Genomic DNA, 14,079 nt, shown 5'->3' with positions numbered 1-14,079 from the left:
AAAATTATAAATAAATAAATTATAAATTATAGTAAAAAAAAAATAAGTTGAAATAAAATGTCATTTGATGTCAAACAAAAATAGGCCTCCCATTCAAAAGTTTGGACTTAAAAGCAAAAGTATAATTTGTTTTAAAGAATGTTCTTTTATATAGTTCTGAGAAGGATGGAGGTGAAAGGACTGAAAATCAGAAGACAATCTTCCTAAATGGAAGAATGAATGGCAATCAGAATTCACTGCCCAGGGTAGTCCAATAAACAAATACATTTCTAGGAAATGCTACTGGAAGGCTGGTTCCCATCTGGGAATACTCTATATAGCTCTTTACTGTCTACAAAGTGCTTTCACATTCATATTACTTTCAATACTGTAACAAAAGGAAGGAACGGCAGATGAACAAAATAGAATCTCTTGGAAGAAAGGAACATGACTCAAGGAGGGAAATTCCTCTTGCCAAAAGAGAGGACTGCTGGTGTATAAAGTGCCTTATATATGCCAGAAAGAATTCTCTTACACGATCTGCTTTTCTCCTCCCTCCAAGAAGAATATCAAAGCCAAAGCAGCAGCAACAAGCATGAGTGTGAAGGGCATGGCTATAGTCCTGACTGTGATATTATGTGCTGCAATTGTTCAAGGTATATGGTACCTTTTATTTCTCAACCTATAAATGTCTTTTCTAATGCTTCAAATGTCTTTTCTAATGGTTCAAATGTCTTTTCGTTCACTTTTATCTCAAAGTATACAGTGAATTTTTATTTACCCTCAAACATTAGCAGTTGCTACAGCTTTGGCAGAGAATATTGGAAATGTTTAACTGAAACTAGAAATGATACGTTTAACAGAATTTATTTAGCTACAAAATCTGGCAAGAGCCTTTAGGAACAGTTTTAAACGTCTGCCAAGAAGATTTTAAGAGATAATGTTATTTGCTTTCTGGAAAAGTTCTTGAGCATAAAAGCAATAGGCAAATAAGCTTGATCTCTAATAAACTTCTTTTATTTTTCTCTTTATTTTTTAATAGTTTGCTTACAAATTCAAAGAGAAAACTGTCACTTCTTAAGTTCTTCCCTAGTAACAGCAGTGTTGAGTGCTATTTGTCAAATTACTATTCTAGTCTCACTAAAAACCTGGCTCACATTCTTCATCAAGATTATAAAACAGAGCCCACTGCTGCAATCAAATGTATTAGTAACTGATGCTGTGATCTGTTCTAGGTTTCCCTATGTTCAAAGGCGGACGGTGTCTTTGCATAGGCCCTGGAGTAAAAGCAGTCAAAGTGGCAGATATTGAGAAAGTCTCTATAATTTACCCAACTAATAACTGTGACAAAACAGAAGTGATGTAAGTAATGGATGTGGTGAAGATAATAGTGGCGGGGGGAGCTTTTTTGTGTTGTTTTTGTTATGTTTTTCCATTGAAAATTTAAGACTGTTTTGGACCTTCCCTTAACAGTATCACCCTGAAAACACATAAAGGACAAAGATGCTTAAATCCCAAGGCAAAGCAAGCGAAAGCTATTATCAAGGTAGGTTACCAGATTACTTCTATTTTATAATCTGCTTTATCCAAGACAAATCTTTTGGGAAAAAAAATTGACAACTGCAGAATGGTTTTGTTATGATCCTGTGTGAAGTGTTCTGATAAGAGATCTCTGGTTATGATTGACTTTCCTTTCCTGCTACACATTTTTGCATATCAACTCTTAAATCACTAGGAAACAAGAACGTCCAAGTCTGTAAAATTCTCATTTTCTCATTACAGAAAGTTCAAAGAAAGAATTCTGAAAAATATAAAAATATATGAAATCCTGGAAAAGAGGATCTGAAAACCTAGAACAAGTGTAACTGTGACTACTGAAAAGATAAGAACTCTGCAGTAAGGAAACTGACTTTCTCCTGCCGGCTGCAATGAACATTTACACATTTCTAGGTTAGGAAACTCTCCAGGAGATTTGATACTTTTAACTATTTTGCTATGGCTATGAATGCACTTCTGTCTCTAGAAATTATCTGTCTATACCTGACCTGTATTTCATATTACAATATATTATTATTACTAGAATTAACACCATGACACATAAGTCAAAGCATCCATGTGTATAATAATCATTCCTTAGATAATTTTTATGTCAATTCATATTCCTTTTCCCAGAAGTTTTATATATATATATATATATATATTTATGGAGAAAGTCCTTAAACATCATCTTATTTTATAAAGAAGGCTGTAATTCATGAAATGTACTATGAAAACAATTATAAACTAATGGTAACTGGTTAAGAGTGCAAATATTTCATAAGAAAATGAGTAGCTTTGGTGTTTTGAATTTTTTAAATAACCGTTTTTTCATTGAGATATTTGAAGCAATTAGGATGTATGTGTTAACCATGAATTTTGGTTTTATCCATTCTTTAATACGTTGGACACATTTTAAATATGACATATTTTTGTCTACCAAAGAAAAATACTGAAAAATAAATAATATGTGCATATCTCGCAACCACATTTACTTTCTGTGATTCTTTTTCTTAGAAAAATATCTATTTTTTAGTCATGCCTGTACTATAAAATTTAGAGATATCTAAGGTAGTTTCACTTTGAAAGTAATCAAATAATTTTTCTCTAATAAGCTACCACAACCCTCCTTAAAACAGAAACAAATACATGTTTTCCAGAAACATAAGATACCATAAACAATTTTATCTTGTAATTCAAGAGGTACATCGCTACCTGTCATCACAAAGAATTGTTTTGAAATATATTTTAATGAGTAGTTGTGAAGGACAGCTATCTCTTTTCTTTTTTTTAAAGGATCTTCCTGCACTCAAACTGCTTTCTTACTCAGGGCAAATTTCTTCTTATTTGAGCTTTGGCGGGAGGCCAAAAGGAAAAAGCCAAAGGAAGGCGTTCCCTGGAGGCCAGAACAAGGTCTCAGCAAGACCATTCCTACCCTAGACTTTGAACTCCAGCAGGCACCACAAAGATGCTATCAGTAAGATATATTTAAAGCAGCAGTAGTAACAGCATAAGTCAGAGTGGTGACTCCTTAACGTGTCCCTGTAGCATGACTGTGGCTATAATCCTTCCTGCCACCTAGCACCCTTAGGTTTTGTACATTTTCCAAATCCAATTCTTCAGTCTTTTTGTGAATTTTTCAACGACCAATTAAATTTCTTTCCGCTGAAGTGAGCCAGAGTTGGTTTCTCTGTGTGGATCCAAAAACCTTAGCTGTTACAGCACTCTTTAGATAGACATCCATACACTGGGAAAACTAAAATATTTATAGAATTACCAAAAATCATGTTATGTTTGTTTATTTGAAAACAAAAGAACAATTTAAATGCATCTTTTGTGTATCCTTCTTATCAATATCAAAGAGCCAACCATAAAACAGATCAGAGAATGAACAGAAAAGTAAAGAGCACAGTAGGGTGCCTAGAACCCAATAGTCCTACTGACTAACTTTTGACTGTGCCTACAAGCAATAATGAGAAGCAAAAATGTTATCCAGAATATCTGTATATAAATAAATAAATAGCTGAATCATATATTTATTCTATGGTATACTGTATAGATATACAGCATAAATATTATGTGTGTATATATCATAAATCTACATAGATTTCTATACAGATAGAGGACTTCTATAAGAATTCCCTGGATAGTTTTAAAACTTGGATCTAACATTTGACTATTTACAGTGATTTTTTTTTAAAGAATATCTTTGAAAATAAAAAAACTGAGTAAGAGCTACATTATAAATTTGATTTTTTTTCAAGTAAAGTAGCATAGATCAGTTGGGGAAGGCAATGGCACCCCACTCCAGTACTCTTGCCTGGAAAATCCCATGGACATGGACAGAGGACCCTGGTGGGCTTCAGTCCGTGGGGTTGCGAAGAGTCAGACACAACTGAGTGAATTCACTTTCACTTTTTACTTTCATGCATTGGAGAAGGAAATGGCAACCCACTCCAATGTTCTTGCCTGAAGAATCCCAGGGACAGGGGAGCCTGGTGGGCTGCCGTCTATGGGGTCGCACAGAGTCGGACACGACTGACGCGACTTAGCAGTAGCAGCATGGATCAGTACGTTATCATTGGGAAACAATATAATACTTAAATTTGTTCACAGCAAAATAAGACATAAAAGAATTAATGCTGTTATTGTTCTGTCGCTAAGTTGTGTCCGACTCTTTGTGACCCCATGGACTACAGCACACCACACCTCCCTATCCTTAACTACCTCCCAGAGTTTGCTCAAACTCATGCTCACTGAGTCTGTGATGTCATCCCAACCATTTCATCCTCTGTCACCTCCATCTCCTCCTGCCCTCAATCTTTCTCATCATCATAATTAAAATGCTGCTGCTGCTGCTGCTGCTGCTAAGTCACTTCAGTTGTGTCCGACTCTGTGCCACCCCATTGACAGCAGCCCACCAGGCTCCCCCATCCCTGGGATTCTCCAGGCAAGAACACTGGAGTGGGTTGCCATTTCCTTCTCCAATGCATGAAAGTGAAAAGTGAAAGTGAAGTCACTCAGTCGTGTCTGACTCCTAGCGACCCCATGGACTGTAGCCTACCAGGCTCCTCCATCCATGGGATTTTCCAGGCTATAGTACTGGATTGCCATTTCCTTCTCCAGGGGATCTTCCAGACCCAGGGATCAAACCCGGATCTCCGGGTCTCCCGCTTTGTAGACAGACGCTTTACCATCTGAGCCACCAGGGAAGTCCTAGTACTTTTACACATACCATTCCCTTAGCCCGTTTCTTCATTAAACTAATTCCTACTTGTCACTTACATCTCAGCTTAAATGACATTTTCTTCCCTATTTGTCTTCAGAACACTGCACTTTTTCATGACACTATTTGTTGCAAATAAAGAAGTATTTCTGTGCTTAATATATGCTCTTCCACAAGTGCAACCTCAGTAAGAAAGTTACTATAATCCTAGCCCATAGTATACTGTCCAGCAGATATCAGATTCTTGATAAATATTTAAGAATGGAATAACTAAATGGCAATAGAAACTAAAGGAAAGGAACTTACATCAAGGAATATTATGAAGGAATGCATAATGGTAGAAAAGTATAAGTTGAGTTTTAAAAATAATAATTAAATTAGTTTGGTTGAAGTGAGGATGAAGGATATCAAATGTCTAACTGAACAACCTTGAATTTTACTATCTATAAAATGGGGATTCATTAAATGTTCATGAATAAGATAAGGACCCTAATTAAGTTATTTCCTAGTTATTCTAAATAATTCTGGGGATGGCTTAGAAGATTGACTGGAACTAGGAAAGCTTGGGAAAAGGAGTATGTTGCCACAGCTCAGGTCTGTATTTCCCAAACTTCAAGTTATTCTCATACCATCATCACAAATTTTCTTTTATCATATTTCTGATCAATCTTCATTATTCTCAGCAACTTCTTAACACTTTTATTTTGCTTTCATGTTCATAAAAAGCAAATTTTCACTACTGTACATATGAAATCAACATCACTTCCTATAGAAATAAAATGTAACAATAAAAGGAAACAAGACAAATTTTTAGAAAGGTACTACCTCCCAAGACTGAACCAGGAGAAAATAGAAAATATGAACAGACCAATAACAAGAACTGAAGTTTAAACTGTGATTTTAAAACTCCCAACAAACAAAAGTCTAGGACCTGATGACTTCACAGCAATTTCTATCAAACATTTAGAGAAGAGGTAACACCTATCCATCTGAAACTATTCCAAAAACCTGCAAAGGAACATTTCCAAACTCATGCTATGAGGCTGCCATTATCTTAATATCAAAACCAGACAGAGATACCACAAAAAAGAAAACTACAGGCCAGTATGCAGAGAAGGCAATGGCACCCCACTCCAGTACTCTTGTCCAGAAAATCCCATGGACAGAGGAGCCTGGTGGGCTGCAGTCCATGGGGTCGCTAAGAGTCGGACACGACTGAGTGACTTTACTTTCACTTTTCACTTTCATGCATTGGAGAAGGAAATGGCAACCCACTCCAGTGTTCTTGCCTGGAGAATCCCAGGGACGAGGGAGCGTGGTGGGCTGCCATCTCTGGGGTCGCACAGAGTCGCACATGACTGAAGTGACTTAGCAGCAGCAGCAGCTCAGGCCAGTATCACTGATGAACACAGACACAAAACTCCTCAACACAGTAATAGCAAACAGAATCCAACAAGACAATAAAAGGATCAGACACCACAATCAAGTGGAATTTATGCCAGGGATGCAAGGATTTTTCAATATCCACAAATCAGTATGACACACAACACTGGAAAAAACTGGTGAATAAAAACTATACGATCATCTCAATAGATGTAGAAAAATCATTGTGACAAAATTCAACACCCATTTATGATAAAAATTCTCCAGAAAGTGGGCACAGAGTGGAAACTACCTCATCATAATAAAGGCCATATATGACAAATCCACAGCTAAAATCACACTCAATGGTAAAAAGCGGAAAGCCTTTCCTCAAGATCAGGAAGAAGAGGATGTCCTCTCTCACCACTTCTGTTCAACATAGTTTTAGAAGTCCTAGCCACAGAAATCAGAGAAGAAAAAGAAATAAAAGGAATCAAATTGGAAAGAAGAAGTAAACTGTCACTATTTGCAGATGACATGATACTATACAAAAATAACCTTAAAGATGCTACTAGAAAACTACTAGAGCTCATCAATGAATTCAATAAAGTTGCAGGATACAAAATTAATATACGTAAGTCTGTTGCATATCTATACACTAACAACAAAAGATCACAAAGAGAAATTAAGGAAACAGTCCTATTTACCATCATATCAAAAAGGATAAAATATCTATGAATAAACCTACCAAAGAGGGCAAAAGACCTTTACTCCAAAAACTATAGAAACTGAAAATGACACAAACAGATGGAAAGACATACCATGTTTCTGGACTGAAGAATCAGTATTATCAAAATGACTACACTACCCAAGGCAATTTACAGATTCAATGCAATCCCTAACAAAACACCAGTGACATTTTTCAAAGAATTTTTAAATCTATATGGAAACACTAAAGACTCTGAATAGACAAAGCAATCTTGAGAAAGAAAATGGAGCTGGAGGAATCAGGCTCCCTGATTCAGACTATACTATAAAGCTATAGTAATCAAAACACTATGGTACCATAAACCATAAAAGAAATATAAAAGAAATATAAATATAGTCTGACTTCAGACTATACTATAAAGCTATAGTAATCAAAACACTATGGTACCATAAACCATAAAAGAAATATAAAAGAAATATAAAACTGGTCAACCACTTGTAAAAGAATGAAACTAGAACACTTTCTAACACCATACACCAAAATAAACTCAAAATGGATTAAAGATCTAAACATAAGACCAGAAACTATAAAACTCTTAGAGGAGAACATAGGCAAAACACTCTCCCACACACATCACAGCAGGATCCTCTATGACCCACCTCCAAGAATACTGGAAATAAAAGCAAAAAAAACAAACAAACAAACAAATGGGATCTAATTAAAATTAAAAGCTTCTGCACAACAAAAGAAACTATAAACATGGTGAAAAGACAGCCTTCAGAATGGGAGAAAATAATAGCAAATGAAGCAACTGACAAACAACTAATCTCAAAAATATACAAGCAACTCCTGCAGCTCAATTCAAGAAAAATAAACGACCCAATCAAAAAATGGGCCAAAGAACTAAATAGACATTTCTCCGAAGAAGATATACAAATGGCTAACAAACACATGAAAAGATGCTCAACATCACTCTTTATCAGAGAAATGCAAATCAAAACCACAATGAGGTACCATTTCACGCCAGTCAGAATGGCTGCGATCCAAAAGTCTACAAGCAATAAATGCAGGAGAGGATGTGGAGAAAAGGGAACCCTCTTACACTGTTGGTGGGAATGCAAACTAGTACAGCCACTATGGAGAACAGTGTGGAGATTCCTTCAAAAACTGGAAATAGAACTGCCATATGACTCAGCAATCCCACTGCTGGGCATACACACCAAGGAAACCAGAATTGAAAGAGACATGTGTACCCCAATGTTCATCACAGCACTGTTTATAATAGCCAGGACATGGAAGCAACCTAGATGTCCATCAGCAGATGAATGGATAAGAAAGCAGTGGTACATATACACAATGGAGTATTACTCAGCCATTAAAAAGAATACACTTGAATCAGTTCTAATGAGGTGGATGAAACTGGAGCCTATTATACAGAGTGAAGTAAGCCAGAAAGAAAAACACCAATACAGTATACTAACGCATATATATGGAATTTAGAAAGATGGTAACAACAACCCTGTATACGAGACAGCAAAAGAGACACAGATGTATAGAACAGTCTTTTTGACTCTGTGGGAGAGGCAGGGGGGTGGATGATTTGGGAGAATAGCATTAAAACATGTAAAATATCATATAAGAAATGAAACGCCAGTCCAAGTTCAATGCAGGATACAGGAAGCTTGGGGCTGGTGCACTGGGATGACCCAGAGGGATGGTATGGGGAGGGAGGGGGGAGGAGGGTTCAGGATGGGGAACACTGTACACCCATGGTGAATGCATGTTGATGTATGGTAAAACCAATACAATACTGTAAAGTAAAAATATATATATAATAATTAAAAAAAATTTTAAAAGAATGATGGTGAAACAAAGACATTTCAGTCAAAAAAAAAAAAAAAAAAACGAAATGCAGATCAACAGGGTAGGATAGAAAGTCCAGAATACAGTCACATACCTATGGACAATTTATGCAAAGGAAGCAAGACTATACAATGGAGAAAAGATAGTCTCTTCAATAAGTGGTTCTGAGAAAACTGGACAGCTACACATTAAAAAATGAAATTAGAATATTCTCTAATACTATATACAAAAATAAATTCAAAATGGATTAAAGACCTACATGTAAGACCAGACTATAAAACTCATAGAAGAAAACATAGAACACACTTTGACATAAGTTACAGCAGTATCTTTTTGGATCTACCTCCTAGAGTAATAAAAAATAAAGGCAATAGTAAACAAATGAGACCTAATTAAACATAAAAGCTTTTTGCATAGCAAAGGAAACAAACAAAACAAAAAGTCACCCCACATAATCAGAGAAAATATTTGTAAACAAAGCAACTGACAAGGGATTAGTCTCCAAAATACACAGTTCATGCAGCTCAACATATTAAAAAAAAGAAAGAAAAACAATTCAATCCAAAGACAGAAAACCTTCCTCCAAAGAAAAACCTTTGGAGAAAAGATATTTCTCCAAAGAAAACAAACAAACAGCCAAAAAGCACATGAAAAGACGTTCAAGACTGCTAATTATTAGAATGCAGGTGAAAACTACAAAGAGGTATCACCTCACACCAGTCAGAATGGTCATCATCAAAAAATCTACAAAGACTAAATGCTGGAGAGAATGGAGAAAAGGGAATCCTCTTACACTCTTGCTGGGAAAGTAAACTGGTACAATCACTCCAGAGAAACATATGGAGGTTCCTTAAGAAACTAAAAACAGAACTGCCACATGGTCCAGCAATCCCACCCCTGGGCATATATCCAGAGAAAACTCTAATTCAAAAAGATACACACTCCCCAGTGTTCACAGCAGTACTATTTTCAATAGCCAAGACATGGAAGCAACCTAAATGACCATCAACAGATGAATGGATAAAGATGTGATTTGGGGCTTCCCTGGAAGAATTGATGCTTTCAAACTGTGATGCTGGAGAAGACTCTTGAGAATCCCTTGGACAGCAAGGAGATCAAACCAGTCAATCCTAAAGGAAATCAACCCTGAATATTCATTGGAAGGACTGATGCTGAAGTGGAAGCTCTAATACTTTGGCCACCCAAAGTGAAGAGCCAGTTCACTGGATAAGATTCACAGAGTCAGATACTACTTAGTGACTGAACAAGTCCCTTTCTGAATAGCACAATGATTTAAATCCATCAGTCACTCTGTTAAGTCAAAACATTGCTACAATTTAATTGAGATCTTGGAAACTTCCAATTTTTAATATATGAAATGACTCAGAAAAGCAGCGGCATAATTATGCCACATTTCTTCTGGTCCTCTCAAAAGGAGGAACCAGGAATAAAAACTTACTCTCACACTTTCTCTGAAATGAGAACTTTATAGTCAATTAATTTTTCAGTGGACCACTGGTATACAGACTTGGATTAATCACTGTAGTTGATGATACATACATTGTCACCTCTGAGGCATATATATATATATATATAATAAAATGAAGACCCATGAACACACCACCCAAATCAAGAACTAGAACATTAATAACTTAATGTAACTATGTGTTTCTTCCCTATCCTATTCCCTTGCCTTTGCCAACCCCAAGACAATCACTATTCTGAACTGTTTCTTCCCTTGCTTTTTTAAAAACTGTGGTAAAATACACATAACCTAACATATCACACACTAGTAAAGTAATGCTCAAAATTCTCCAAGCCAGGCTTCAGCAATATGTGAACCGTGAACTTCCAGGTGTTCAAGCTGGTTTTAGAAAAGGCAGAGGAACCAGAGATCAAATTGCCAACATCCTCTGGATCATGGAAAAAGCAAAAGAGTTCCAGAAAAACATCTATTTCCACTTTATTGACTATGCCAAAGCCTTTGACTGTGTGGATCACAATAAACTGTGGAAAATTCTGAAAGAGATGGGAATACCAGACCACCTGACCTGCCTCTTGAGAAACCTGTATGCAGGTCAGGAAGCAACAGTTAGAACTGGACATGGAAAAACAGACTGGTTCCAAATAGGAAAAGGAGTACATCAAGCCTGTATATTGGCACCCTGCTTATTTAACTTCTATGCAGAGTACATCATGAGAAACGCTGGGCTAGAAGAAGCACAAGCTGGAATCAAGATTGCCGGGAGAAATATCAATAACCTCAGATATGCAGATGACACCACCCTTATGGCAGAAAGTGAAGAGGAACTAAAAAGCCTCTTGATGAAAGTGAAAGAGGAGAGTGAAAAAGTTGGCTTAAAGCTCAACATTCAGAAAACTAAGATCATGGCATTTGGTCCCATCACTTCATGGGAAATAGATGGGGAAACAGTGGAAACAGTGTCAGACTTTATTTTGGGGGGCTCCAAAATCACTGCAGATGGTGATTTCAGCCATGAAATTAAAAGACGCTTACTCCTTGGAAGGAAAGTTATGACCAACCTAGATAGCATATTCAAAAGCAGAGACATTACTTTGCCAACAAAGGTCCATCTAGTCAAGGCTATGGTTTTTCCAGTGGTCATGTATGGATGTGAGAGGTGGACTGTGAAGAAAGCTGAGCGCTGAAGAATCGATGCTTTTGAACTGTGGTGTTGGAGAAGACTCTTGAGAGTCCCTTGGAGTGCAAGGAGATCCAACCAGTCCATTCTAAAGGAGATCAGTCCTGGGTGTTCTTTGGAAGGAATGATGCTAAAGCTGAAACTCCAGTACTGTGGCCACCTGCTGCGAAGAGCTGACTCATTGGAAAAGACTCTGATGCTGGGAGGGACTGGGGGCAGGAAGAGAAGGGGACGACAGAGGATGAGATGGCTGGATGGCATCACCGACTCGATGGACGTGAGTTTGGGTGAACTCCAGGAGTTGGTGATGGACAGGGAAGCCTGGTGTGCTGCAGTTCATGGGGTCGCAAAGAGTTGGACACAACTGAGCGACTGAACAGAACTGAACTGAAACATTTTTAAGTGTTCAGTTCAGCAATATTAAGTACATTCATGTTATTGTGCAACCATCACTCCCTTGCTTTTTAAAATTGTGTGTGTTCTGCGCTCAGTCATGTCTAACTCTTTATGACTGTAGCCTACTAGGCTTCTCTGGCCATGGCATTCTCCAGGCAAGAATACTGGAGCAATTTGTCATTTGCTCCTCCAGGGGATCTTCCCAACCCAAAGATCGAACCGATGTCTCTTGCATCTCCGGCATTAGCAGGAAGAGTCTTTACCACTGAACCACCTGGGAAGCCTTTTTAAAATTAGTTTTTATTTATAAACACACAGTTAAAATATTATTAAATTTTAGTTTTGCTTAACTTTATCAAAAGGGTAATCTTTCTGTATTTAATCTCAACATTATTTTAGAAAAATTCACCTACATTTTCTGCAAACAAGTCTTGCTTGCCTTTTGTTAGTTTCACTCCTAATATTCATGTTTTTAAGAATTTGTTTCTTCTGTAAATTTTTATAAAATAACATTAAAATTATTTTGTTTCTGATGGAGAAAGCGTAGTACACTGATCTTGTAGCCACCTACTTTGATAAATTCGATCATTTCTAAATTTGAAGGGGTGGTTCCTATGCAAAAATATCTTCTATGCAAAATTTTATTTCTTCCTTATCAATACTTCTGGCTTGAATTTCTTTTTTTTAAATTTTTCAGGCTATGACCCATAGCACAAAGAAGAAAAGTAAAAAATGAGCATCTGTGTCTTGTTTAGTAAATTCATGGTATACTCTTATGCACTGAAGGTAAAACAAGTTACCTAAATAAGCCCTTTCCTAAGACTAAATTCCACCAGAAGAGGCATGCTATGGCTGGTCAATGCTGTAGACTAATAGACACATCTGATCATACGAATTACTACATCATCTAGAAAGAAAATACTACCTGTTGCACTTAGGAGATAAGCTGAAACTTGGAGAAAGACTTGGCTATATTTTTAAAATGCTGGCCAGTTAAAACTTCATTTAGACTTCTTAAAATACATTTTTAATAATCTGTCATCTTTAGAACAATGTGAAAGATATGTATTATAATGCATATTTGAAAATAAGAAAACTGAAGCACAGACCTACCTAACAGTTTGTCCAGGTTCACAGAGCAGGTAAGAGACCAAACTATACACTGCTATCTGTAGAGACCCAGACCATCTCATCATCCCATTAAGTGTGAGAAAAGCAAAGCACGGCATGGTTTCAGTATGCATACAAACAGAAGTTATTTATTTGCAGGCCTTCCCAAGCATGCTCATTTTAAGTATACATCACCAACTTTGCCCTGGCTGTGAATGATGAGACGCCCTGGTAACTCAAAAGTATATAACCAGTATTACCAGCCACCGTTAGCTAGGAGGATCTTTTGACAACTCAGTCAAAACTTTGAAAGGCAAAGCTTTACCCTCCTCTCCCAGACTTTCCAAAGTGTACTATAAATCAGCTGAGGGCATTCTCAGCCTATGGAAATCACTGAATTGCTCCTGCTCACTTTTTAGGAAATTTCTTCTAAGCACATTAGTTTCTCGGAAAGCATTTTTTTTCTGGGTCTGTAACAAGTCTGTTAGGGCAGACACTTTCTTTTGGCCTGATGCCATAGTCTTAAATCAAAAGCAAATGAAACTGAAACTACAGATGTACCTTTCCCCTTAATTCTTTCTTTTAAAAACTAGACTCAGATCAGTGAATACTAAGAAAGTGAATATATAAAAAGTCATGCAAAATTTAAAATTTAAAAGTTATTTAGATTTTTATTCACATGATTCATGTAAGGCTGCCAGTGGATATAACAATAGCTGGCTTACTATTGTCTCTAAAGGTTTGTTTTTCAGAATTCTCCTCCACATTGATCACACTTATAAAGGTTTCTCTCCTGAGCAGAGCCCCACTAAAAACAAGGAGAAAACAATCCTTTGTTTTCATTCTATTTTCACAAGAAAACAACCCGATAACTAATTCAACTTCTCAGGTACTCTGATACTAGAAAAGAGTGAATTGGTTATCAGACTCAATCATTCCAGTCACTGGAAGGTCTTCATATAAATGAATAAACTGTCTTTAATTTTCATCTCACGTTCTTGTGTATCTGGTTTGCAGAATTAACTCTAAGAACATGTTTACCCTGAATTATTAGAAAAAAATGAGTTTACAGACCTGTAAACCTCAGGACCAGATCCTACAGAATCCTAACAAGATATTACCAACCCTATGAGACTGAAGCAATCTGCCTGATTGGCTGGCTGGCATCTCTCTAGTGCATTTTTGGTGACACTTGTCTAACTGCGTATGCTTCCCTTCCTGGCCACTTGTCTAAA

General features: G+C 36.8%; 2 protein-coding genes across 12 annotated transcripts in view; one reads left to right on the top strand and one right to left on the bottom strand.

Annotated features, from left to right (window-relative positions):
* ART3 (ADP-ribosyltransferase 3 (inactive)) overlaps positions 1-14,079 on the bottom strand; it is a 143,819-nt gene that overhangs the window by 102,777 nt on the left and 26,963 nt on the right.
* CXCL11 (C-X-C motif chemokine ligand 11) lies at positions 326-2,500 on the top strand. Of its 2 annotated transcripts, none has more exons than XM_024993204.1 (4): positions 326-635; positions 1,215-1,341; positions 1,453-1,525; positions 1,766-2,500. In XM_024993204.1, the coding sequence occupies exons 1-4, from the start codon at positions 575-577 to the stop codon at positions 1,823-1,825; spliced, it is 321 nt and encodes a 106-aa protein (XP_024848972.1). In that variant the 5' UTR covers positions 326-574; the 3' UTR covers positions 1,826-2,500. The 2 variants fall into 2 exon arrangements, with proteins under 2 accessions (XP_024848972.1, NP_001106644.1); NM_001113173.1 differs by having other exon boundaries at positions 561-635; positions 1,762-1,830.

The sequence above is a fragment of the Bos taurus genome, chromosome 6 (assembly GCF_002263795.3).
Source record: "Bos taurus isolate L1 Dominette 01449 registration number 42190680 breed Hereford chromosome 6, ARS-UCD2.0, whole genome shotgun sequence".
Lineage (NCBI taxonomy): Eukaryota > Metazoa > Chordata > Mammalia > Artiodactyla > Bovidae > Bos > Bos taurus.
This window is presented reverse-complemented; position numbering and strand designations above follow the sequence as displayed.